Raw genomic sequence first — 26,499 nt, 5'->3', positions numbered from 1 at the left:
TGACATTAAAAACAAAACCCCCAGTTTCAAATGAGCTGGAGCGATTTTTCTGCAAGTTCAAAACCCCTCCCTTCGGGTTTCCAGTAGTTCCTCAAGTGGTGTGGCACCCCGCGGCGCTGTGGTCAACTACCGGGTAACTGTTAACGGGCCACCAACGAGCCGCCTGCGTGGAGGCGGCCGCCCACCCGCCAGCGAGCATGCGCAGTCACAGACAACAACAAAACCGCAGCCCGCTCAGGCCCCGCCCCCACACACCCTTCACCCCAGCCTCCCAATGGCTGTCGCTGTCACGCGTCACAGCGCCCTAGCGGCTGACCAATGAGGGCGCTGGTGGGCGTGGCTGCAGGATGGGAGGCCAGGCGCGCCGGCGCGCGTCCATTGGTCGGCTCGGCGAGGGGAGGAGCTGCTGCCTCCGGGGTGCCCCCGCCGCCGAGATGAGCTTCAGCCGCCTGTGCCGCCTGCTGAAGCCAGCGCTTCTGTGTGGTGCTCTTGCCGTGCCCGGTGTGGCCAGCACCATGGTGAGTGCGGTGCCGGCGGCCGGGCCGGCGGGCCGTTGGGGCGGGCGCGCGGCCTCCACCGTGGCGCGCAGGGCCATGGTGACCTTGGTTGGGAACTCGCTAGCCGGACGCAGGCGGGCGGCCGTCGGGACTGTGGGTAGCGCGCGGGCTGGGGTACAGACAGGGTCATGGCTGGGGGTCTTGGCTAGATGTGAAGGGTTGAGCGGTCGGGACCCTCGGGCCGTGCAGGGGCTGCTGCGTCGGGACAGCTGGGGGCCCCTCGGCCACTGGCCCCCAGACTGGGGCCCGGAGAGTGGGGGAGCCCCTTGGGCTGGTTAATCCGGGGTCATGCGCCTCGGGGCGTCACCGCCCCTCCCCCGCCCTGTACGCCCTGGGACACTGAGCGGTGGCGTCACAGATGGGCGGCCGGGAGTCCTGGCTACCGGCCCTTTGTCCCCCGGATGCCGCACTTGGTGGGCACTGGAGCGTCCGAAAGGTTGGCATGGGCCGCGCAGCCGCCGGCTCCCCGGGTCGCTGCAGGCAGCGGCGCCGGTTGCCGGGCAGGCGGCGGCAGCGCCGCGCCCTCGGGCGGCGGAAGGCTCCAGCTTACGATCGCAGGAGGACGCGCCCCCAGCGGAAGGAGCTTTGTCCCGAGTGTGGGAGGCAGACACAGCCCGCGGCCTGGAAGAGTGGCTGTTATGCCGAGTATCAGGATCCGGTGCGCGCGGGGGCCCCCACACACGCTGGCGGTGTCCCCCGCCCGCTGGGGCACCTGGTGGGATCCCCAATCCTCCCTGGGCCTCGGTGTCTGCAGTTAAATGTGCCCCGCGAAGGTTGCATGCACCTTTGAGGTCCCCCCCGCCCCGTCTGTCTCAGCAGGGATCCATCTGGGATCTCCTGCGGTGGGGACATGGCTGGACGAGTGGGCCGGGGTCTTCGGGCCTCGAGGTCCCCCATCCGCTCAGCCGCTCCCGTGTCTCTGTCTTGCAGTGCGCCTCCCGTGACGACTGGCGCTGTGCTCAGTCAATGCACGAGTTCTCAGCCAAGGACATCGACGGGCGCATGGTTAACCTGGACAAGTACCGGTGGGTACCTACCTGCCTGGTGGGGGAGGCAGAGGGAGGGTCAGCAACTCTGACCACCCCATCCCACCTCCAGGGGCTTCGTGTGCATCGTCACCAACGTGGCCTCGCAATGAGGCAAAACAGACGTAAACTACACTCAGCTTGTCGACCTGCACGCCCGATATGCTGAGTGCGGTTTACGGATCCTGGCTTTCCCTTGCAACCAGTTCGGGAGGCAGGTGCGTGGCCCCAGTGTCCCTGTTGTGCGGGCGTGGGGAGAAGGTCTGCCCGTGGAAGGGAGGACTAAAATGGGGTACACGCTCCCCTTCCCACACACATTGACCCCAGTACCTTCCTTTGCTTGCCACAGGAGCCAGGGACTAATGCCGAGATCAAAGAGTTCGCTGCCGGCTATAATGTCAAATTCGATATGTATAGCAAGATCTGTGTGAACGGAGATGATGCCCACCCTCTGTGGAAGTGGATGAAAGCCCAGCCCAAGGGGAGGGGCATCCTGGGAAAGTAAGTGGGGGGAGGAGAGGGCAGGGCAGGATGGTTCCCCAGGGGTTGAGGGGGGCGCTGTAGTTGCCATGGGGTTTCCTCATGAATTCTTTTTTTTTTAGTGCCATCAAATGGAACTTCACCAAGGTAAGGGTTTTGGGGGACAGAATAGGCCAGGACTGTGTCCAAGGCCAGCTCAGTGCCCCCATCCCAAGAGGCCCTAGGCCTGGCCCTAATGGGGCAGCAGGTGGGCTGCTTGCTTGCCCTCAGCCCTCTTGCAGGGGCCCCCCAGCGGACTCTTCTGCTAACACCCCATGTCTCGGCAGTTCCTCATTGACAAGAATGGTTGTGTGGTGAAGCGGTATGGTCCCATGGAAGAGCCCCAGGTGGGTGCCTTTCCAGGGAGCCTGCTGGGGTGGTGCCGTGGGAAGAGATGTTCTGACCCTGCCTCTCCCACAGGTCATAGAGAAGGACCTGCCCTGCTACCTTTAGCTCCACAAGTGTGCACCCCCACATCTGAGCCCACCGCCTGCGCCCCTCGGAGCCTTCCACCCGGCACTCATGACAGTCTGTCTAAAAACCAGCCTGCTGGTGGGGCAGACCCGAGAACCCGGCGTGCACCTCTGCCGGAGGAAGGCCCCTCGGCCCGGCCTGGCTCGCAGCTCTGCACCCCCACCCCTGGCTGCCTTGTGGGAATAAAACATACAAATTGGCTTGCTGGGTGCTTCTTCCTCCCTGGGAGGTCATGGGGGTGGAGTTCCCTTGAGGTTCAGATGCCTGCAATTCACCCTGCAGCCCTGATTCTAATCTTGACAGCCCCACCCCTTAGGCACTGGCAGAGCTGATAATTCTTCTTAACTGGTGCTATTCCTGGCCCTGAGCCATGATTTGAGGCCTCTTTTTGGGACCTGCCCAGGGCAGTGGTCTTCCCAAGTGGGCCAAGGTGGGAAGGTGAGGGAGGCAGGCACTTGGAGCCCAGCATCCAAGAGCTGCTCCTGGCTCAGAGCCATGCTGGGCAGGGCCTGCTCAATCGACTGGCCTCATTGTATGGACCCTGAACCAGGGCACCCAAGCCTGCGCATGGTCCTCATTTGGTGTAATCGGGGCGGAGTAGTCCACAGTCTTCCCTAAGGACGGGGAATAATTTGAGGCCAGCTGTTGGGGAGTGGTATTGCTGGAAAGTGGGCCCCCATCTTCTGGTAGCCTCAGGGAAAGCCCGAAGTAGGGGGTGGGTACCTGCAGGAGGAGGTGGGTTCTGCCACCTTCTTGGCTGGGGGCAGTCCCCTGCCCCTGGACCAGAGCTCTAAGGAGGGGCCTGGTATCCATTCCTGCCTTCAAGACCAGACCCAGCTCCTGAGCTCCTGTCTCCGGGCTGCCCTGCCTGCCTGGAAGGAAACCCCGGGAGAAAACAGGCCAAAGCCCTGCACACAGGGGAGGGGCCTCACCACCACGAGGGTCCCAGGTGGGCAGGAGGCAGGGTCTGTTCCAAGACATCACGAGCCTGGCTCAGCCGGTCCAGAGGCAGCTGACTTATGCTGATGCCAGGACCACAGTGGGCAATGCCCCCAGTGGGTGGATGTATTTCTCCTGCCTGGCCCTCAGCCACAAGGCCAGTGAGTGGGATGAGCCCTTGTGACTGAAGGCAATGGCCTAGGGAGGGGTGTCTGGGCAAAGAGTGGGCCAGTTTCACACACATTCCCCTATGCCCTGCAGATGGTAGCCATCCCTGACCTCACTGCCCAAAGTGGGAGCAGACACCCCCCCCCCCCCCCCCCGCCCACCTTCCCTCCTTCCCGCCCTTGCGGGCCAGAGGAGCAGACAGTCTAGGAAGTAGTGAAAAGGCACATATATTTTAAAAAAGATATTTTTACATATATACACTGAATTATAAATACACATAGAAACCAGGGGCCGCCCACCCCTCCCTCCAGCTCCACAGGCAGATTCTGAGGTCTGGAAGAGGCAGCTGGGCAATAATTTAGGGAGCAGAGAGCAGGTAGAGGGGGAATTGCATATATTAATGGGGGGTCTGCCTCACACAACCTCCCAGAGACAAGGCCCTGAGAACTGGGGGTTTCCTGAGTTTCCAGCTCTAGGGGCCACCCAGTTTTGTGTATTTCAGGGGTTCTGGCATTTCTAGGCCTGAAAAGGTGGGCTGGAGGGCAGGATAGGAGAGGCACAAAGAGGGCAGCTCCACCCCCAGGCCCTGCCTGAGCCCTGAGTGGGACATACACACCTGCTGCCGCCCTGGGCAGAGTGGCAGCATCTCGATCTGCCCAGGCACCGACCAGGAAGGCACTACAGTGGAGGCCTTGGTTAGCTGGATGAGGGGCACCCTAGCCCCCCTTTCTTTCAGTAGTTGGCAGGGGGACCGAGCCCTGCTCACCACCCACTTTGGTACAAGACCTTATCTGTGTAGACCTGGTGTATTACAGATAAGTTTCATCCAGAAAGAACACCTGGCTGGGGGCACAGCCCAGGCCTAAGAATTGGGAAAAGGGGGGCTGAACTGGATGACGCTCTGCCGCTCGGGGCCCCCCCCACCCCCTGGCACCCCTGCACCGCCACCCAGGGGGCCAGGGGGCTCTGGGGGCGGCACAGCATTGAGGGAACGCAGCATGTCCTCTAGCACCTCCTTGAAGTTGATGTCGCAGCCCTGGTGCACGAGGGTAGCAGGGTCAGCTGAGGCATCAGGGGTACCCAGTAGCAGAGTGGGCGCAGGGTCCTGGGGCAGTGGAAAGGTGAAGGGTGAGGGCGGTGGGAAGACCTGGGCTGGTGGGCTGTATGTGAGGTCCAGGACCTCTCCAGGACCACAGGACAGTGCAAGTGGGCACAGGGCAGGTGATGGCACAGGGAAGCCCTGGCCATGCGCTCTCTTGCGCTTCACGTCTGCGTCCATGTGTTGTAGCTCCTGTAGCACACGGGACACGCAGCCCTCAGGGATCTTGATGCCTGCAGGGTGTATGGGGTGGCAGGTCAGGGCCTCGGGTGCAGAGCCCACCAATCCCCATAACCCCCTTTCCACTGGCACACCCACCCACTCACCAACTTGCTTCTTCTTGTCCTTGGTCTTGAGGCGAACAATCTGCAGGTAGCTGCTGCTGGTGACATCAGCCATGACAGCAGCGATGCGGCCCCACACGCGCAACAGTGCCCCGCACAGCATGTAGTGGTGCCGCAGCCTCAGGCCCTGCACACAGTCCTTGCCTTCCTGCACCAGCCGGCATTGCCGGTTCCTGCGTGGCAGGCAGGCAGGGCGGCTCAGACACTCAGTGCCCCACATGATGACCTGCAGGCTCCTCCCCCATTCTAGCTCAGCTCACCTCTGTGCCACCTCTTGGGGGTCCTGAGATGCCCCAGATGCCCAAAGGGCCCCGTACCCTGTGTGGTATGTGGGACCATCCCTAGTAGAGCTGCCCAGAGAAATGGAGCAGGACTGTCTAATGCAGTGTGCCCCCCACCCACTCAGTCCAACCCAGGCCCTCACCACGAAGTGTGGCTGCAGTGCTTCAGCGACAAGGTGTAGTTACTCTCCCAGAGCTCCCTGGCCTCCTCCGCCGTCACCTAGGGGAACACAGTCATGTGAGACCCTGAATGAGAGACCCGTCCACACTTCTAGTGCACAATTGGGGAAACTGAAGCCTGCAGTGCCCCAGGCCAGCTCATCTCAAATTTGGCAGCCCTCTCCTGGTGGCCAGCTGGGCTGGGCAGAGAGGGCAGGCCTGGGGCTGCAGAAGCCCCAGCAGGGAAGGGTCACATAATAGGGATACATAAGCCCAGGGACATGAGCATCCTGGGGGCCTCTCTGCCTGCCTCCTCCCCGCCCCCATCCCTACCCGGTAGAACTTCCGGCACAGGCTGTCGAAGGTCTCCAGCTGACTCTGCCGGCCGATGTTGGGCTTGTACACGGTGAAGAGATTGCTGCGGTTCTGCTCAGCCAGGAGGCAGCTCGGTTTGTTGCCACGAGCCTGGGCAGGGGGTCTTGTGAGGTTGGGGCAGATAGGAACACAACCCAGGTGGGGGTTCCCATGGTGGGTGTGCTGGAGGGGATGAGGCTGGAAGCTGGACCCTCCCCCTCTGCTGTACCCTGCTTCCAGCACTGTCCCCATTTCCCTAAGCCTGGGGTTCTGCCCCCAGGTCTGCCCACCTTGTAGGAGAGATAGAAGCCATCATGGGGGCCTGTCAGCTCCAGTGATCTGGTGTATGCCTCCTCCCACTTCAGGCCACGGTCCACAGTGATCTGCCACGGCATGTGGGTGTTAAGGATGGGGGTGGGGGCATGAGGCCAGGGTCAGGGGAGGCCAGTGTCTGCTCACCTTGTAGAAGATCACCTGCCCGTCCTGCGGGTGGCCGGGGGCCAGGAACACCTGCTGGCTCTCCTCGTAGATCTCCTCAATGCCCGGAGCCAGGTCTGGGGAGAGGACACCAGGTGAGATGGGTGCCACCTGGAGGGCAGGTGCCTGGTGCTGCTCAGCTGGCTCTAGTTCTGGGCTTTGGGGGGGGCATCAACCCCAAGTTCTCAGGTGCCCCGCAGAGGGAGAGGTTCCCCAGCAGAGTAAGCCTGGCCCAACAGACAATGAACCCCTCAGGACCCTCTCCACACAGCTGTCCTGGGGGCAGTTAAGTAAAGTAGGGGTCTATGCTCTCTGTAAAATTTATGAATAAAAGCTTTATTGGTAAGAGGCTCCCTTGGCCCTTGGTGTTCTTGGTGAGGGCCTGGTGTGTGGGTGCTGGCTGTGGGTTCCTTTAGGCCCTTCCCTCTCCCTTGGTGGCACTCACCCAGGATGCCCATGTCGTATTTCCCCTCCTTCTTGTCGACCTCAATGAGGTGGTCGAAGGTGTCAGAGAAGTACTGGAACAGTGCGTTCTGCTTGTGCACCTCCAGTCCCAGGATGCGGTTGAGGAACTTGGTGATGGAGCAGTCTGCGGGGACAGGAGGGCCTCAGGCTGCGTCAACTCCACCCACTCCCTACCCAGCCCACTGGAAGGTGAGGGGGACTCACCCTTCTCCACATCTAGGCAGCCGGTCCTGGACTCCCGCCCACCGATGCCAACCGATAGCAGGCCCTGCTTCATGTCTGCAGAAAGGGAGGGCTTTCACGCGTGCCTCTTGCCCCAAGCCCGCCCCAGGTCCCTCTGCCACTAGTGTCCCTTTGGTATGTGTCAGAGGGTTATTTGGACACAAATTCAGTCTACCAATCCCAGTGCCCCGCACTAGTCCTCAGTGACACCCCCCATGTGCCACATCCCCAGCTCACCCCGGAAGAAGGCAGCGTCCCCTCCTGGGTAGCCCTGGGGCAGGGGCACCTTGTTCTCCATCTGGCTCAGGATGGTGTTGAGGACGCAGCTGAGAGCCCGGGCACCATACTGAGCAGAGAGGCCAGATCAGAGGTTGGGCTTGGGTATCCAGAAACCCCTCCTCTCCAAGCACCCAACCGCCCTGGTACCTTGTTCTCAAAGTTGTACTTGCTCAGGTCTCGGGATTCAGTGGCGCGGCGATCCCCGTGTGTCAGAGCCCCCTGCCAGGGATGGGGAGCTGTCACACCCTTCTCCACTCCCCTCCTCAGGGAGCTCCCTCAACAGCCCCCCTGACCAGCTCTCGCCCAGCTCATCCTGGTCCAGCTCAACCACTCACCAGGCTCTCTAGTCGCTTGGCGACAATGGAGGCGAACCTGCGCTCCCCAGCCAGCTCTGAGATGAGGAAGATGTATTCTGGTGCAGAGACCTGGTTGGATCGATGGGTTCGGCCTGGAGACAGAGGGGGCTCTCAGGGGCTGCCCCAGTGGGGCAGGACCAAGGCTAGGGCAGGCTTAGGGCAGGGACAGGGAAGAGCCGGGTATCCTGGGGAGGGGCAGGGCTCACCAAACTGCTGGATGGCACGGTCTGCACTCCAGGGCAGCTCAAGTGTCATGTGGACCCGGCGCCGCTGGTTCTGGACCCGACGGTCAGCTTGGAGGGAGACTCCAGAACTGGAGGCCTCTGAGATGATGGCCACGAGCTGGGGGAATGCATACGGGTCTGGTTGGCGATATTCTCTTACTCTCCCATGTACCTATGCCCTGGGTCACCCTGATGTATTTAGGGTGACCCACACAGCAAGTTGAGGTACCTTCCATCTGGGGGCGGGGGTTGGCCACATGGGCTTAGAATGGAGTGTGGACCATCCCTGGGTCACTCCTGAAGCAAGTGGCTGCCCCACCGATGCCCACTTTCCCTGTTTCCTCAGGCGGCTCCCACCCGGACCAAAGGCAGGACAGCCAGGAGATCCGTGTCCCCCTCCCCGCCCCCCGACTCAGGCACACATGCACACTCGCATGCACACAGCCATAACAGGGATGGGGTGGTTAGTGGTCCAGAGGTAGCCCCTTAGGACTCAAGACCCCTGCGCCTCCCCTGTCCGGGGCCTCTCTTAAGCTTTTCCTCCCTGCCCATGTGCACTGGCACGCAGGGGTACCCTGCCCCCGTGCCCCCTCACCTTTTCCCCTTTCATGAAGCGCTCCTTTTCCCTGAGGTTCACATGGTCAATGGAGAGGCCCTGCTCTGCCCGAGACTCGAAGGCAACAGTCCCGTCAGACCTGGACACCACACGGCCCTTCCTACCGGTCATCTGTGGCAGGGCAGGGACAAGGGCAAGGAACAGGCTGTGTGTGAGGGGAGGCGTCAGAACAAGGTCTCTGCCCTGAGACCAACAACCTGGGGCTACAAAGGATATGAGGTGGCACCAGAGGCACAGCCCAGGAAAGAGCAGAGTTGGGTGGGAAGGAAGGACTTGCAGGGAAAACTGGGGGTGGGGGTCCAGCCTGGGGCCTGAGGGCTGCACCCAGAACCGACAGGCCCAGGGGCACACAAGGCGTCATGGGAGATAGGCACTTTCTGCCCCCCTACCCGATGCTGGACCCTGCAGTTGTCCCCATCTCACAGTGTTGGCAGGGACCTGGAGTGGCCACCAGGGGGCACCAAAGCCTCAGTTTGGGTGGGGGGCCCCAGAGCTCACCTCGGCCACATGCTCAGGGCCCCCTAGTTGGTCGATGAGCTCATCCAGGGTGTTGACTGGCAGTTCCCGGCCCAGCACCAGCACCTTGGCTAGCAGGTCCTGCTTCAGCCGCTCCACCTGCTCTAGGATGCCGGGGCCATGGGGGTCCCGCTGTGGGGGGCACAGAGGGCCTGTGGGGCCACAGAGTCAGGAGGGACCGGCTAGGTGACCTGCCCACAACCCCACTGACAGGACTCAGCCTACTCAAGAGTGGTCCCCGCCAGCCTTGGGGACAGCCAGGTACAGGGTAGGTGGGGGGCCCCGACATTCTCCCTAACCCGACTGTATGAACCCAGCTTTGTTGCTGACCAGCTGTGGGGTGCTGACTTCCCTTCTCTGAACCTATTCCCCATAAGTAAAGAAGGGAAATGTGGGTCACAGGCCTCACCGCGGTCGTCGGCAGGAAGCCCAATGGCATCCACGATGACCACATCATCGTCCACCAGGGATTCGGGGGAGGAGTGGAAGTCACTGTCCAGGCCAGCATCCGACTCGGTACTGCTGTCGTCACTGATTCGGATCACACCCGCTGCCTCATATGCTGGCCTGCACGCCTTGGCCCCACGCCCCCTCGGCCGCCCTGAAGGGGAGGAGCCAGGGGTCACCTTGGCCCAGCCCTGCTTCTCCATCCTGTAGGGGTCTGGCCTGGGGTCCAGCACATGGCAACACAAAAGCAGGCAGTGTGGCCAGAAGTTGCCCCCACCAGTTTGTCTTGGGAACCTGCGGTCGGGGCACCCTTCTTACTGCCCCCTGGATGCCCTCCTTCCAGGATGCCTGTGAGTTCACGCCTCCCTAGCCCACCTTTGCAGGTGGATGCTGGGCACCTTGTGCAACAGAGGGAGCAGCAAGAGTGACCAGCTGACCTGGGATGATGCTCAGAAAGGAGGGGCTGGAGAGAGGCAGCAGGAAAGACGGGAGGGAGGCCCAGGAGGGCCACAAGCCAAAGCTGCAGGCAGGTGGGTGCTTACGTTTTCTCTTACTGCCGGCCCCTCTGTCTCGCTTTCTTTTGGTTGAAGGAAAGTGCTTCTGAATTAGTGACAGGAAGACGCCCCTGAAAGTGAGAAGCAGAGTTTATTCTCACTACGAAGAAGAGCATGCTGTCCTGTCCGCCGCGTGCGATTAGGTCCAGAGGACAGTGGGGCAGAGTCTCAAGGGGCAGTTTTGCTGCGATGGACTGGGAGTAGGGCTGGGGGTCTGGGTGGAGCTGACTACCTCTGAGGGACAAGGGGGTGGACACATCTGGTAACTCCCAAGATCAGGGTAGGTGGGCTGGGTATGCGGGGCTGGGGGCTCCTAGAGAAAGGAGGCAATGCTGGGCCATGGGGATAAGCCAGAATGAGGGGGGGTGGCACATTGAAACCCATGCTTACTATGGGCTGGGAAGAGAGGCTTGGGGTTTTGGGGACCCTGAAGGCCACTCCCTAAATTTTGAGGAGTCCTTCTTAAAACAGCACTATCCCCACATGGGGGACAAGCTCCTAGAAGCTTCATTCTGAAATCTTGGTACCCTCCACCCTCTGATCCCCAAGTCACCACAGTTAACCCTTGTGGCTTTAAAGCTAAACTGCGCCTGAGGTGTAAGGACAGGGATCAGCAAGTGAAGTCATGGGGCAGGGCCAGGCCACAGGTCACTGGTGGGAGGCCCAGTGAGCCACAGAGTGAGGGATTCCCTGGTGTGGCCACCCTGCCCACCCCCGCTTGCATCACTCACTCGGCGGCTGAGACGAAGCAGTCAAGCTGCCCATCTCTTTCATCCAGCACCTCCCGCGTCCGTGCCTCGCCTGTGGACTGCAGCCCAATGACCACGCACTGTGGGGGATGAGGTGGGGGTGAGCCCACTTGGAACCCCCACCCATAGCTCTGAAGCATGGCCCCAGGGGGCCAGAGGGAAGCCCCTGAAGTCAGAAACCCAGCCTGCCTTAGTTTCTCCTTCCTTCCTTTCTCCCTTTGGGTGCCGTTGGCTGCCAGGGCCTCACACACCCAGACCCATGAAGGAACTCTGCATTGAAGCTAACATCTGACCTCAGCTCTCCAAACCCCCTCATTACTATGTCTTGTTACTTCTGGGGACCTGCCCGTTCTGGACATGGAGAGTCCAGGGCAAGGCCACTCCTGCCCGCTGCTGCAGGGAGCTGGGGTCAGGTGGGACCAGAACCTTTCGGACCTCAGCTCACCTTTGTTCTCCTGGACTCAGTCCAGCTACATTAGGGCTTGTCTGCAATTGTGAGATGGATATTGGTGCCTGTCCCACCAACTCACTCCCTCAGGCACTAGTGTAGGCATCTGGGGTGCAGCCATGAGGCCCAGCTACCACTGCCGCCCACTCACCTTGTCCTGGGCCAGTTCCTCCCGGGCCAGCTCCACCAGCCGGCGCACCTTGGCGGCAATGCACAGATACTTGAAGAAGCGCTGGTGGGCCGACCAGAACTGACCCCACAGGGACTTGCGGGACTCCAGGCCAATCCAGTCAGCTGCCTGCTGGAACACGCTCAGGGCCTCGGCCCACTGCAACGACACACCACACGCGGCCCAACTCACTACTGTCCGACTGTCCCCTAGGCCCCACCCTGCTGGAATGTGGGGCCAGGGCGGGGGAGGCTTGTGTGCAGAGCAGCACAAAGGCTCTGCGGATACCTGAACAGTCAGAAATGTTAAAAAACCAAAACATGTGGTTCCGCCTGTGGGCCACGATTTCACAAAGGGAAAGGGCATCTGCGGTGACTCTTGCGGCAGTTATCAGTGATCCTGCTCCCAGGAGACACTGGGCCATGTCTGCGACATCTGTAGTTGTCATGACTGGGAGCTGGGGTTCTCCTGGCATCAAGTGGGTGGGAGCCAGTCATGCTGCTCGGCACCCAGGACGGACGCCCACATAGGATGGCCCGGTTCTGATGTCAGCAGTGCTGAGGGGGAGACCCTGTCTTGGTTGGAGGTAAGGATACAGCACAGGCAGAGCCTGTTCAGGGTTCAGGGTTGTCTCATGTAGGTGTGTTCTGACAGGGAGGACACAGGAACCCTCCACACATGGAGAAGATGGTGAAGATGAGGGCCAGGCCACAGTGTACAGAGATGTGGACACTGGAAACAGCTTAGAAAGTACTCATGACATCATGGGGAGGTTGGTGAGGCCCAGCTGCGTGCCCACATCACCACAGTCACATAAGAATCCCCGCCTTTCTGTAACCTGACAAATCACTGTAGTGTTTTTAAAGACAGATGCTGAAGGTGACAGGGATGTAATTCCAAGAGGAAATGAATGTGTGTCTATGCAGTTAGAGACCCCTGGGCACACTGCTCACCAATAGGGCTGCACGGTTATAGACCCGCTCGAAGGTCGGGTCCAGCGGGATCTCCTCAATTCGAAAAGTAACACCACTGAAGCTGAGCTGGCGAGCAATGTACATGCCACTGACCTTCATGTCCATGGCCACGATCTCCATGGCACCCACGCCCCTGTGGATGGAGACAAGGTGGCCTGAGCATTGGCAGGGACCTGCCTGACCACATGCTGAGTCCCATCAAGTGGTGGAGCTGTTCTGTGGAAGGGCTGACATCTGGAGCTGAGCCCTGGAGGGCAAGGAAGGGACAGGTGCACAGAGGGAATGCAGACAGCAGGTGCAAAGGCCCTTTGCTCCCATCTGCCTGACCCTCCTGGGCTGAGGAGGGGTTGGGGGGGGGGGTTGCAGGGGGAAAAGCAGGGAGGGGCCCTTTCTCCTAGAACAGCTGTGGGCAAACTATGGCCCGCGGGCCGGATCCGGCCTGTTCGGCTCTTCTATCCAGCCCGCGGAGCCGAAAGAGCGGAGGGTTCTCTTGCTCTCCCCTCCGCTCCTTCGCCAGCAGCAGTGTTAACATGTATTAGTTCACACAAACACTCCATCCATGCTTTTGTTCTGGCCCTCCGGTCCAGTTTAAGAACCCATTGTGGCCCTCGAGTCAAAAAGTTTGCCCACCCCTGTCCCAGAACGATAGAAAGTGTAGACAGAGAAAGGGCAGGATTTGTGTTTTAAGTTCACTCTGGTTGCTAGAGGAGTGTGGGCCCGGATGTGGCCTGGTCACACTGATGCCAGGCCTCTGCATGTGATGAGTCCCCTTGTGGGCCTCTTAGCTGTCCCTGACACAGGCAGGGAGGGGCACTCACCTCTTCTCAATGGCGTGCAGAAAGTCCTCAAAGGTCCGGAAAGGTGTACCCTCACCCCAGATGCCCAGACGGCTCATGTAGATCATGTTTCGGGGTTCAGAGGCGCCTGGGGAGTTGGAGGTGGGAGTCACCATCAGCTCCTCCAACCCAGCAAGGTTTGGGGGGGATAAGGGACATGGCACCGGAAATGACCCAGGGACCAGGTACAGGGACCTGAAAGTCCCAAGAAAGCACCCACAGCCAAGGAGCTGGAGCCAGTTGGCAGAGGGGAGTCCCTGATAGGGGTTGGCATCCACGAAGATGTGGAAGTTACTACTGGCCCAGGGAGAGTGAGCTCCACCTTTGGGCCAGGCTTCGAGGTCAATGTGTGGATGGCACTTGTGATACCCCCACTATGGCTACACCAGGCCCGACAGCACTGAGTGTGTGCATGATCAGGCTTCCTCCTTGCCCCTGGCAGCTGCCCCCTCACCTGTGGCACTGGCATAGACCACCCTGGCCAGGGGCAGCTTGTTCTGCAGGTCCAGCACGGCCTTGCCCATCTTGGTGGAGCTGGCATTCTTGGCTTTGTGGCACTCATCAAACACGATCGTTGGTAGGTGCGAGTTAAGGGCTGTTCTGGAAGGTGACCATCCCAGCCTGCCCCCTCCTGGTTCAGGGAGCTCCGCAAGGTGCCCGGGGTATATGTGTGTCTGACCACAGATGGGGGCCTTGGAGTATGTGAAGCCACCAGAATGAGTGAGAAGCAGCCTCTCGGCCCCTACACAACTACTGACGGAAATGAGTGTGACAGCCTTTTGAAGAGCTTACAGATGACACTGACACATACGGGCACCAATCACAGGAGCCTCTGGAAAAGAGAGGGGGGCCATGACTTCCCACCAGAAGCTGGGGTCTCTATGACTTCTCACAAATCTATACTAATCCCATTTAAAAAAAAAATATTGAATAAACAGCCCTGGCTGGTTGGGCTCAGTGGATAGAGTGTCGGCCTGCGGACTGAAAGGTCCTGGGTTCAATTCCGATCAAGGGCATATGCCTGGGTCACAGGCTCAATCCCCACTAGGGGGTGTGCAGGAGGCAGTCGATCCATGATTCCCTCTAATCAATGATGTTTCTATCTCTCTCCCTCCCTCTTCCTCCCTCTCTGAAATCAATAAAAATATATTAAAAAATATATATTGAAGAAACAAATTATCATACGATGTAGAAAGTTCTTAATATTTTAAGGGGGAAAAAGTTACAGGCAGGCCCTCTCCCTCTCAGGAGCATGCCCTCACCTGTCCCACCTCCCTCTTCTCCACCCTCCCCCAGCCCCCAGCACATTACCTTTGCCCTTCCCTCTCCTAAGCTACAAGGGCCCTTCTTTTGCTTCTGAAACCTCTTTCTTGAGCCTATGCAGCCCAGCTGGCTCACTTCTACTGCCTCTGTAACTTTCTAAACTTTTACTTATAATTTGAAAACCAAAAGTTACAGACAAGTATGCCTATACTGAGCCTATTTTAAAAACAAGGTTTACACAGGTGCACATGTACACGTGATGTGCATGTAAAGGGGGGACAGAGGATTTGTGAAATCCAAATGAAAAGGTGAGTTTGGGGCTGAGCATGCAGCCCCTGGGGTCGAACACATACTTTTACACTATCCTCTCCCCCAGGCTGTGCAAGGTGTCATCTGGGTGCCCAGGACGCACCAATAACCTTGTTTCTTCTTTGGGCACCCAGCTGTTCTGCATTACTTAACCAGTAAATCCATACACTTGCCCACGTGACCAGAAAGGACACACAGGGCCCACGTCTCCCTTCTTATCTCTGACTGGGACCAGGAGCACCAGAGCTGGTCACCCCCCTTCTGAGTGACCCAAGACACAATGAGAAGGGGTGATGGGGCTCACACAGGGCTGCATATAACACAGAAGCTGGAAACCCCCAGAATGCCCCTGTGACAGGGAAATGGCTGAGCAAGGACAGAACAGAGCAGCATGCTGCCCAGTGACAAGCAAACCTGCCCCGGCTAAGGTGGGGAGAACAGCAACATGAGATGGCACAGAGGACAACCTGGCAAGGTGGCACGATGGAGGATGAGCACCCACGGGATGCCCATAGCACCAAGCCAGCCCAGGGCTGCACAGAAGGGACATGGGAAGCAGCCTCCATGCCAGGGGCAGATCCTGTGAGTACAGGGGAGTTTGGGGTGGGGGGGGGGTGGTTTGCACAAATCCCCAGAACTGAGGGCCTCCCACCTGGTGCCCCACTTACGGGGTGAACCTGGGGGCTGGGGTTTGCAAAAGTTAACGATGACATGTTAAACTGTCTGTGCTCTTGCTGCCACTTTCCTATTCTTTGCTCTTCTAGTCAGTAGGAGTGGAAGATGAAGTTATCTGAGTATCCAAGTTTTGAGAGCGAAGGAGGGAAAGTTACAGACCCCCAAATCTTGGGGTGGGGACAGGAGGAAGAGGTCCGCACTCCACACGCCTGCCCAGGTGGCACCTTCCCACTACCAAACACCACCCAGAGCCTGTGGTCACAGTCCTGTGGGCTGGAACCAGGGGGCCCAGCCAGACGGTGAGGGGCAGACAGCAGTGGTCACTGAGAGGGAGCCTCCCCTGGGGACGAGTCTCCCAGGCACAGGGTCCTCTCACAGGAATTCCTCCCCCACCAGCTTCACGCCCTGGCCTCCAGGGCTCCCGGAGCCCCTCCTGCGCCTCCCTCAACCCTGCTCCTCCTACTCACAGGCCCCTACCCTGAACCCCACCCCTGCAGCTGCACCTCCCTCCCCTTACCCCCACCCTCCTCGCCCCTAGGCCCTGCCCCCTCCAGCCCAGTCCCACCCTCATTCCTCCCCCTCCTTTGACCACTCCAGTCCCCTCTTCCTCCCCCGCTTGGTGCCCACCTTGCCCCCTCCTCTACTGTACCTGTTCCCTCCAACCCCCTCCCACCCTCCGGTGCCCCTCTGCCCCCTCCTTCCTTCCCACCCCTCAGTGGGCTAGGATACCACGCCATCAAAGGCCGCCCCACACCATTCTAGGATCTGCCTGATTCGAGTGCGATGCTGCCCACCAGCCTGGCTCTCCCCAATCAGGGCGGAGTAGGTAGCGAACAGGACACCCTCTGAGGTAGTGTTGTCACCGTACTTGATCTGGGGAGAGGGGTGGGTATAGGCACGTTTGCAAGGTCACCAGGACCCACCCCTCGCCAGGAGATGGGGGAGAGGGCCACCCACCCACCTTGCTCAGCGCGTGCACCGAAATGTCAGGGGCATTGATGTCGCGCAGGTCACGCTCAGCATCGTACTTCAGATCGTTGGAGACGCTGAACCTGGAGGGTGCAGGCTGGTGGGTGTCAGCTATCCCCCACACCCCCTGGTCCCGTCCACCCCATGTACAGGGGGGACACTCACCACAGGGACTTCTTGCGGCCCCGCAGGTAGTTCTCAAGGATGATGCCAGCCACAGTGCGCCCTTTGCCCACGCCAGCACCATCGCCGATGAGGAAGCCTGCACGCTGCCCACTGGGGAGCAGGACCTCGTGTTGCTGTAGGTGTGTGGGGCAATGATCAGGACCTCCCCACAGGACGGAGTCAGGTGGGCACCAAGACACCCCCGCCCTATGGGATGGATTGGGCGGGCACCAAAAACCCCCCATGGGGTACAGAGTCAGGTGGGGCATTGACACCATCCAAATAGGGATGGGTCGGTGGGAGACTCTGGAGTCACCTGGCAGGCATAGGTGATGGCCTCCAGTTGCAAGGCAGACAGGACCCCGCTGTCCGAGGTAGGCAGGGCAAGGGTGTAGGTGATGTCTGGTGGTGGGACGCTGGACAGTGTGCTGGTCTCCACAACACGGTCTGGATGCTGCTTCCCGACCTTGGCTGGAAGGGTGTGGTCAGGGTCTTAGCTGGGCTGGACCAGGATGTGGGAGGGACCAGGATGGGGGCCAGCAGAGCAGGGTGGGGGAAGGGGGCCCATCAGAGTTTTGCACAAAGGAGAAGGGGGCAGACCCATAACACTCTGGCTGGGCAGAGGGGATGCTGGGCTGGGAGGAGGTGGGCTCACTTTCCATCGCAACCTCTGAGCCACCTCAGTTTCGGGCAAGGTTCAGATTACCACAATTATAGAACCACCCCTCCCTCCACCCCTAACAGGCCCACCTTCGCTGCTTCAGGGACCCTGGAACTGGGCACCTCCCTGCAGGAGCCATGAGGCTCAGTGGGTCTGTGTAGACCTGTGGTGCCTGCTAGGGGTGTCCTCCAGGGGTCTCCTCCCACATGCCAGGGGCTAGGGGAGGCCGTGCACTCACACTTAGATGGCACGTAGTCTGCATAGATCTCCGTGTGGCCCAGCTCCTCTGCCTCCTCCTCCTCCGCCTCCTCCTCCTCCTCTGGCTGACTCTGAGACTGAAGGCCGGTGTCGTCATAGTGGGGACAGTCCTGTCGCCCAGCATGGCCAGCCTCCCCCAAGGGGCAGGGGCCTGGTCCACCAGCCAGACCAGTGACGGGGGTGGTGGGGGGAGAGCCCACCTGTCTCCTGCCCCAATATGGTACCTCCCAGGACCTCAGTTTTCCCACCTGTGAAATGGGCAGACCGTGCTTCTAAGCAGCCCAGGGTCTGACACATAGTAGGTGCCTGAGTGTGAATGGCCCTCCCTAGTCCCAGGAGGGGTGGGCAGGGTTGGGGAAGGGCCCAGCTCACCTGGTAGCTGACGAGAAGTGGGGTGCTGGAGAGGGAGGACACAGGGTCCTCAAGGCCGGTGAATGACCCACCGGGCAGGAACAACTGGAGGAGAGATGAAGGGGAGAGTGGACATGCGCCTGCAGGCTGGACATGCCAAGGAAACACCTGGATAGGACCACTGGCCTAGACTCAGGTTTTCCATGCCATCCTCATGCCCTCTGCCCAGGACTCGCTGTCTGCCTCCTTCCTGCTGCCTGCCAGCTAGTTCTGGTGGCCAAGACCTACTATGTGGCTACAAAACATGCTTCATGGAAGTAACATGGGCCATCCTCCACAGCCCCACACAGACCCCCACCATCTCAAGACCGATGACTGTGAGTGCTGGATGCCCTGGACCACGAGTGTCATTTACAGTCTCAGAGGGACAAGGGTCACCAGGGGATTCAGTAATGTGATAAACAACTTGATTTTATGACTCCAGTTTTTTCCAAAGGCTAAGAACATGGCCAAAGTTTTCATATATATATATTTTATTGGTTTCAAAGAGGAAAGGAGAGGGAGAGAGACGGAAACATCAATGAGAGAAAATCATTGATTGGCTGCCTCCTGCATGCCCCTTACTGGGTATTAAGCCCACAACCCAGGCATATGCCCTTGACCAGAATTGAATTCGGGACCCTTCTGTCTGCAGGCCAACACTCTATCCACTGAGCCAAACCGGCTATGGCCAAAATTTTCTTTTCTTTTCTTTTTTTTTTTTTAATATATTTTATTGATTTTTCACAGAGAGGAAGGGAGAGAGATAGAGAGTTAGAAACATCGATGAGAGAGAAACATCGACCAGCTGCCTCCTGCACATCTCCCACTGGGGATATGCCCGCAACTCAGGCACATGCCCCCGACCGGAATCGAACCTGGGACCCCTCAGTCTGCAGGCCGACGCTCCATCCACCGAGCCAAACCAGTCTCGGCTCTTTTCTTTTTTTTAAAAAAAATATATTTTATTGATTTTTCACAGAGAGGAAGGGAGAGGAATAGAGAGTTAGAAACATCGATCAGCTGCCTCCTACACACCTCCCACTGGGGATGTGCCCGCAACCCAGGTACATGCCCTTGACTGGAATCGAACCTGGGACCTTTCAGTCCATAGGCCGACACTCTATCCACTGAGCAAAACCAGCTAGGGCCAAAATTTTCTTTTTAAGAAACTAAAATGCCGGGCTCAGTTGGTGGGAGTGTGGTCCTGTGCACTGAAAGGCTATGTGCTTCGGTTGCGGGTTGGATTCCTGGCCCTGGTTGGGGCACATTCAGGAGACAGCCGGCCCATGTTTCTCTCTCACATCAATGTTTATCTCTCTTTCTCCCACTCCCTCTCCCCTCACCTCTCTAAAAATCAGTGAAAATGTCCTCAGGGAAGTTAGAAACCTATGCTCAAGTCCCTCTCCATTTTTTTTTCTTTAAACTAACAAAAACAAACAACCTCAGCCAGGTTCCCAGAAGGCTGAGTCAGGGTTCCGGGAGGGTGGGCTGGCTCGCTGCATGGTGTGAGTGTTGGGTTTCGGCTGCCCTCACACCCTCTTCCCAGGAGCAGGAAGCCACGCAAGGGCCCTGGAAGGCATGAGTAATGCCCCTGTCCTGCTGGGCCCTTTCACCCAGACAGAGATGGGCCTGAATTGTCTACCAAAGCTGCCAACGACAGGGACCTCCCTGGGCTGCTCTGGGCACTCCCTGTCCCCCTGCAGGCTCCATGCTTGGTGCCCCCACTGCCTGGTCCTGGGCATATGCTGGAGTCTGGGCCTGGCATACCTGGGGACCCTGCTCACCTGTGACAGCTCTGGGCTGGCCTCATCTCCTGGTTCCCACCTGGCCACGCACAGGGCCCACTACTGACCTTGGGGTCCATCAGGCTAGTTCCTATCATAGGGTCTGTTTTTTTAAAATATATATTTATAATAAAAAAAGTGTAATATGCAAATTGACCGAATGGCGGAACAGCAGAACGACTGTCCAGATGACCATGCTATGACACGCACTGGCACCAGGCCAGCCAAGGCAGGTGCGATGTGATTGGTCAGGGGGCCCACCATCGCCCAGGCCACCAGCCAGTGGGGCAATCAACCAGGGGGCTCCACAATCGCCCCAAAGAGGGAGGCCCAGGTCACTGGCTGGGGGATGACTGATCGGGGGGGGGCTCCGCAGAACCAGGAAATCGGGGGGGTGTGGTGGCGGACATGGGCAGTGCCATGGGCTGTGAGGGCCCCAGCAGCCAGGGCTGCAAAAGCCTACCCTTGCATGGACTTCGTGCATCGGGCCTCTACTATATATATAAAATACATTTTTATTGATTTCAGAGAGGAAGGGAGAGGGGGAGAAAGATAGAAACATCAATGATGAGAATCATTGATTGGCTGCCTGCCTCCTGCACACCCCCTACTGGGGACCTAGCCAGAAACCTGGGCATGTGCCCTGACCAGGAATTGAACCGTGACCTCCTGGTTCATAGGTCGACACTCAACCACTGAGCATGTTACACTGGCTGGGCATCACAGGGTCCTTGCAGGAGCTGTTCCTGCCACCTGTCCTGGCCAATGACTCCTCCAGCCCGCAGCCCCAAATGGCCTCTATAGAGGGATTCCCACCACCTTTCTATCCCATCATGTGACTTTATGTTTAGGAAGCCCAGGATCTTTCCCCCTCAGCACAGCTGAAATTGGGGCTGAGTCATTCTCTGTAGGGGGCTGACCCAAGTACTGTGGAGGACAGAGCAGCATCCCTGGCCCCCACCCTCTTGGTGCCAGGAGCACCCCCAGTTGTGACAACAACAGATGTCCCCAGACATGGCCCAGTATTCCCTGGGGGCAGGACCATCCTGGGTGAGAACCATGAGAAATGACATTTTGCTCATATCTTGGGGACCCCCATCTCCCCAGCAGGCCCAACACAGAGCAGGGCATGGAGACTGAGCCACTGGAGGCACAGGAGGGGTGCTGCCTGGCTATGACAGCACCTACACAGAAGGAGGGGCAAGGTGCCCAACATAGGAGCTTCCTCCGCAAACACTTGCATTTTCTGGGCTGTACAGGAAACGTGAGGACCCTGGACCAACAGCCTCATCAGCGTCTGAACAGCCCTGACCTGTCTACTGGCATGGAGGCCTCAGGGTGAACTGACCTTGTCTTGGGCGGAGGGGCCGGTGCTCACGTCCCAGATGGTGGGCACCTGGCTGAGGCTGTCGGCGGGCAGGAAGTCAGGGGTATCTGCGATGTCCGAGAGGGAGTCCACAGATGAGGAGAAGATGGAGGCGTTAGAGAGGTCATCGAGGTACGAGGATTCCTGGAAGACAGGCTGGGTGAGGGCACAGCCAGAGTGGCCCCATGACAGGTGCAGGAGGGGTTAGCCAAGGGGCAGATGCTGCTCAGCCACGAGAGGAACAAGGCTCTGACACTGGCCACAACGTGGATGAATCCTGAAAACACGACACTTATGAGAGAAGCCAGACCCCATGAGCTGTGCACTGACCCCACTGAGTGACACTAGAAGGTGACACCCGCTTCATGCCTTCTCTGGACCATTCCTGTGTGGGTGACACTAATGTAGGGATTTGTCAGGACTAAGGGGCCCTGCACCTTTGGGAGAAGCCTGCTGCATGGAGTTTACACACAGTTTATAAATGTAAATTTAAAGAAAAACAGGAATGTCAGGCATTCGTGCCGCCCCACACCCCCATTCCTCAGTCAGAGGCACCAAGTGCCTGGCTTGCACTGGACATCGGGACATGTGGAGACCAGCCCTCAGGGGTCCTGGACAGGCAGGGAGCAAGCCCCCAACCAGACTTCCCTGCAGTGGGTATCTGTTTTGCAGACAGGGACCTGGAAAGACCAGGAGCTGGGGAGGGTGCAGGCGAGCAGCCCTCAGCCAGCACTACCAGGAGAAAGCCCTACAAGCACCTCCCAGATGCGCACCTCCCCTCCAGCCTGCTCAGCCGAAGCCATAGAGGGCCAGGCACACTGACATCAGGCCCTAAGCATTTCAGTCAGTCTGTGGGAGCATTTCCCGAGCAGGCAGGGCCAGTGGCCTTGGCAGAGGCCACAGTGAGGATCCAGGCAGGGTTGCCCTCCTGGAGCCCCAGACCCTGTGCACCACTTACACATTGGAGGCACTGAAGAGCTATGGCCAGGTGTGCTGGGATACATGGGTGAAGAGAGAAGAATGGCTGATGTGTGGGGGGACTCAGGGCTCAGTTTGATGGACTCCAGGGAGGAAGGGGACCCTGGAACCTACCCTAACGCACCTGTGATGCCACAATTAACTGGTCTGGGTCTCAGCCAGTGCCCAGGCCTAACCCATGCCCCTGTGAGGCCTATTTTCTTGGCTCCCCTCTCAGCAATCTGAATCAGATTCCTATTCCGGGGGGTGGAGGTTGGGGGGATCTGCAGGCAACCTCATCAGCTTCCCAGAAGTTCTGACTCTGACACCAGTGTATATACAGTCCCAGGAAGAGGCAGCTCCAAGGGAGTGGGCGGGGAGGGGATAGAACTGGGTTCCACCCAGCAGTCTCCCCTGAGATGGCTGGACGCAAGGGCTCAGTCTTACCCATCTGCTGGACAAGATCGGTCCTGGTGCCAACCAGGAGTTAGGGGGCCCTGAATGAGCCTCCTGCTACTTACCCTTCAGAGCCCTGGCCGTCTGTGTACACAGGGAGCCATAGGGGCCAGCCACACATACCCATGGTGTGCAAGGAGAGAGCTCAGACCACCAACCAGGCCATTCCTCACCCCTGCCTGCCCCCCAGCTGCAAGCAGTCTGGATCCATGTGGGGGTGGGAGCAGGAGGCAGTGAAGATCCAGCCCCCCCTCCGCCCCCCTCCAGCTGGCAGGACTATGACCTGGACAGAGGAAGAGGCGGGGCCTTTGGCTGCCCCATAGAAGGCAGGACCTGCTCAGGCACCACAGATGGTGGCGTGGGTAGGTTAATAAAAGCTCCAAGTTCCAGGACAGAGGGGGTGCACTTTGAGGCTCCTGGGGTGTCTAGCCCACTCATGCAAGAACCTAGCAACTCAGACCAGCGCAGCTGTCTCAGGGGAAAATGAGACAACTATGGGGTGAACCTGGCCCTACAACCCTCAGGCTAGACCTCCCTTGGGCTCTACCCCTCCCAGGTCAGGGGTGGTCAGAGATGGCCCAGCCTAAGCCTGGTGGCCAATGCCAAGGAGAGCCAGACTGGTCTCTATAAGTGACAGGGTCAGAGACTCCAGCAGGCTGGACAGGATGGGGTCTGGGTGCAGGTGAGGTGGCCAGATATCTTGGCTGAAATCCCTCTGGGGCCACATCTGAGCAGGTCCATGATGGGTACTGACTGAGCCTGGTCAGAATGATGCTAGCTCCTGAGACCCTGAGAGGTGGCCCTGCTTTCTGAAGGCAAAGGGTCCCTGAGCGGTGGGCAAGGCTGGGGGTCAGAGAAGGAAGACTGGTCCTGGCAAAATGTGGGTGTGCAGAGATCCCCTCCTGAGAGGACAGTGGAAGGGGAGGGGACTTCCCAGTGGAGAAGCCTGATGAGTGCCCCAGCCAGGAGATGAGGATCAATGTTAGTTAGCCATGAGGAGCCATGGGGACACAGGAACCCTGATGTGGCAAATGAGTAGGGCACATCCCTCAGTGCAAACATGAGAAAGACCAGAAAACCCTGACGGGGGACATCCTGTAGGACACAACAGCCCAGGGCATCCACATAGGAAAGAGGAGAAACCGACTCAGTTGGGGGGCGGGGGGCTAAGGGGACACGATGATTGAGTTATCACAGGGGATCCTGATGGGGTTCTGGGGCAGAGAGAGGCCATCAGGGGAAACTGAGGCAATCTAGTAAATATAGACTTTGGTTATTAATGATGTCTCAGTCCTGGCTCATTAGCTGTGACAAAGGTACTGCAGTGACATCAGTGTGGGCAGGGGGACTGGGCAGCGCACACTGGAATATACACCATCTGTAATAATTCTGTGAATCTAAAACTGTTTTAAAAATATCTGTTAAGTGGGTGCTTTTGCCCCACTCTGTGGACACCACCTCCAGATGCCCAGACCAACAGCTAGCAATGTGGGGGCTCCCAGATTCTCAGGCAAAGTGAGGAGGGGCCTCATGCAGGTCAGGGGGAGGTAAGCTCCACTCCCTGTGCAGGGTGGACAGCTGGATGGGGGTGAGAAGGGACCTCTCCCTGGTGGGCTGCCTGCCCACCAGCTTGTGTGGGGACCTGATTCCCAGCAGCCACCAGCAGACCCCCAAGACCACTCAAACCCAGAACCGCCCTCCCTGGGTTGCCACCTGGAACACCTGCTCCCCAGACCCCAGATCCCAGACTGTTCTTCCTGCTGCAGCCCCTGAATGGAGGGGGAGCCGGCTGGTTACCCAGGAGAGTGTGGGGTCACTCGCTGTGGTAACCATATCTGCAGCATTTTGGGGGTCCCCTGGACCAGGTGAGGAGCTGTCTAGACAGTAACCCTCCTCCCAGCCCAGCTGGATGGGACAGGACGGCCCCTCCACCTGACCGGGCTGTGGGCCTCCTCTAGGAAATGATCTTCAAATGGGTTCTTTCACTGCCTCCCCCGACCCCTCCCCCAACCCCCCGCAGGGACTAACCACTTGCCTGGGTCATAGGGAAAGGAGGAGTTAGATACCCATTCCTACCTGTCCAGTCAGACCCCATCCCAAACCGTGTCTGCTGCTGCTGGCAGAGACTCTGATGGCTGCCCCAGGACATCCCAGAGCCCACAAAACTCTCAAGGTCCAACGCCAGAACACCCAGATCAGAGCAGGCACACAGACACAGCCCTTCCCACCTCCCCCGCTGGCCACAAGCACTTTCATTTTGCAGCGCCTCCCTGATCCCTCCCCTCGTCCCAACCCACAGTTCTCAGAAAACTCCTGCAGATCCACTGCCCCTGCCAAAAAAGCCAAAGGGAGCCAGGAGGACCAGGGGGAGGGGACGCCCCAGGTCTGGTGGGTCCAGTCAGTCCTCACAGTGGCCTGACCTGCCTGCCAGGTGGGAGGGGACCGACTGACTCCTGAGGCAAAGCGGGAGGGTTACCTTGTTGAGTGCTGCAAACTGCAGCCAGAACTGCAGCTGGGACATGGCTTGGCCACCGGTGGGTCCCCTGGAAGGAGCACTCCCTCATGACCTTCGGTGCTGGGCCCGCAGATGGCTCTGCTCTCAGCCCTCAGCCCGGCTGCATTTGCATGTTGGTTTAGTCACCACCAGCGCCTACTTCCCCTAAGGCCTGCTGACTTTCAGGAAATGATGCCTGCCTGGTAAGTCAGGGCGATTACTGGCAGTGCAGGGACAATTACTGTACGGGGCGGAATCTAGCCACAGACGCTAACAACAATGCACCAGCCCGCCAGGTTGCGCCCTGCTGGTCCCGGGTGCCCCATCCACTGTGGCCAGGCTCCTCTGCAGGGACTCAGGGTTCAGATGGGATGTTGGGGGGCACAGCTGGGACCCCCAGGCAGACCCTCCCCACCCTGCCTCAGTTTTCCCACACTGGTGGTGTACTGGGTTCTGTTCTACCTGGCCTCCTCCCCTTGACAGTTGGGCCTGGTACGGACCCTCTGCTGCTCCTGAGATGCCCACGGCAGTGATCCTAAGGGGCATAGGCCCCCACAACACGGGGAGGAGACAGGTCCATCCCACTCTTACACATCCCCCCACACCCTCGCAGGCCCAGCACCCCAGCTCTTCAGCCTGGACCCAGGTCCATGGCCTTCACCTGCCACCCCGGAGCCATCACCAGTGCCTCCTGGGCACCCCAAGGCCTTTGCCCATGCTAGGACTCTGCCTAGAGCTCCTCCTTTTGGCACCCAGGCCCACCCCGCTCCTTATCCTCCAGACTTGCCAAGGGCTCTGCCTGCCCCCGAAGCTCCGTTCCTCCCCATGCCACCTACCCCTGCCTCCCTCAGTCCAGCACAGTAGGACCAGGAAGGGCTGGTGGGCAGGGTATGCAAAACCATCATACCCTGTGGGCTCAGAGCCTAGGCACAGGTACCCACCCAGGGGGAATGATTGTTTAGATCACTCCTCACAGGCTGAGAAGAGGGACCCTGGGCCTCCCACCGAGTCAGGGAGAATGAACAGTCACAGGGTCCAACCCTGCAGTCCAATGAGGCCCCCACAGCAGCCCCTATCCTGTCTCCCCATACAGCCAGGGGGCAACACAGACCCCAACAACAGAGCACGCTGTGGGATGCCCCACCAGGCCCTGGCTGCCATGGGTGGGAGGAAAGTGTACATGTGGCAGTAAGTTCATGAGAAGATACTCAACACCACAGGGCAACAGGGAAAGGGAGGTCACAAGTGAGATGAGATACACTGCACATCCAAGGGACTGCTCAACTCAAACAAACGACAGTGACAGTGCTGGTGAAGACGCAGCAGAGTCGGAACCTCCAACAAACTGGTGAGAATATGCAATAAGCATCTCTCTGTAAAACAACGCCCAGTTCCTCCAAAGATCACAGTCACATGACCCGGCAAAGCCACTGTTACGTGTCCATCCAAAAGAAATGCAAGCATGCCAACAGAACCCGTACACACATCCACTGAGGCC

General features: G+C 59.0%; 2 protein-coding genes across 4 annotated transcripts; one reads left to right on the top strand and one right to left on the bottom strand.

The window, feature by feature from the left end:
• The first annotated feature begins 386 nt into the window (after window positions 1-386).
• GPX4 (glutathione peroxidase 4) lies at window positions 387-2,775 on the top strand. Of its 3 annotated transcripts, none has more exons than XM_081093442.1 (7): window positions 387-518; window positions 1,488-1,582; window positions 1,656-1,800; window positions 1,932-2,083; window positions 2,185-2,209; window positions 2,389-2,448; window positions 2,522-2,775. In XM_081093442.1, the coding sequence occupies exons 1-7, from the start codon at window positions 435-437 to the stop codon at window positions 2,552-2,554; spliced, it is 594 nt and encodes a 197-aa protein (XP_080949568.1). In that variant the 5' UTR covers window positions 387-434; the 3' UTR covers window positions 2,555-2,775. The 3 variants fall into 3 exon arrangements, with proteins under 3 accessions (XP_080949568.1, XP_080949569.1, XP_080949567.1); XM_081093443.1 differs by having other exon boundaries at window positions 391-518; window positions 2,310-2,448; XM_081093441.1 differs by having other exon boundaries at window positions 391-518; window positions 2,185-2,448.
• Window positions 2,776-3,887: 1,112 nt separating this feature from the next.
• Window positions 3,888-25,028, bottom strand: SBNO2 (strawberry notch homolog 2; the record flags this gene model as incomplete). The annotated part of the gene is made up of 29 exons (XM_081093440.1): window positions 3,888-5,014; window positions 5,108-5,298; window positions 5,550-5,626; window positions 5,899-6,030; window positions 6,210-6,302; window positions 6,379-6,473; window positions 6,842-6,985; window positions 7,066-7,140; window positions 7,321-7,429; window positions 7,510-7,581; window positions 7,698-7,810; window positions 7,925-8,060; window positions 8,538-8,669; window positions 9,057-9,226; window positions 9,484-9,675; window positions 10,064-10,146; window positions 10,807-10,904; window positions 11,424-11,600; window positions 12,395-12,548; window positions 13,234-13,339; window positions 13,706-13,823; window positions 16,228-16,371; window positions 16,460-16,550; window positions 16,633-16,766; window positions 16,949-17,103; window positions 17,532-17,628; window positions 17,924-18,007; window positions 21,077-21,238; window positions 24,984-25,028. 29 exons carry the CDS (start codon window positions 25,026-25,028, stop codon window positions 4,545-4,547), a joined length of 3,849 nt encoding a protein of 1,282 aa, XP_080949566.1. The 3' UTR covers window positions 3,888-4,544.
• Between the last annotated feature and the right edge of the window lie 1,471 nt (window positions 25,029-26,499).

Source organism: Myotis nattereri (genome assembly GCF_964212035.1).
Source record: "Myotis nattereri genome assembly, chromosome: 5".
Taxonomy (NCBI): Eukaryota; Metazoa; Chordata; class Mammalia; order Chiroptera; family Vespertilionidae; genus Myotis; species Myotis nattereri.
The sequence above is the reverse complement of the archived record's forward strand: the minus strand, read 5'-3'. Positions and strand labels throughout refer to the sequence as shown.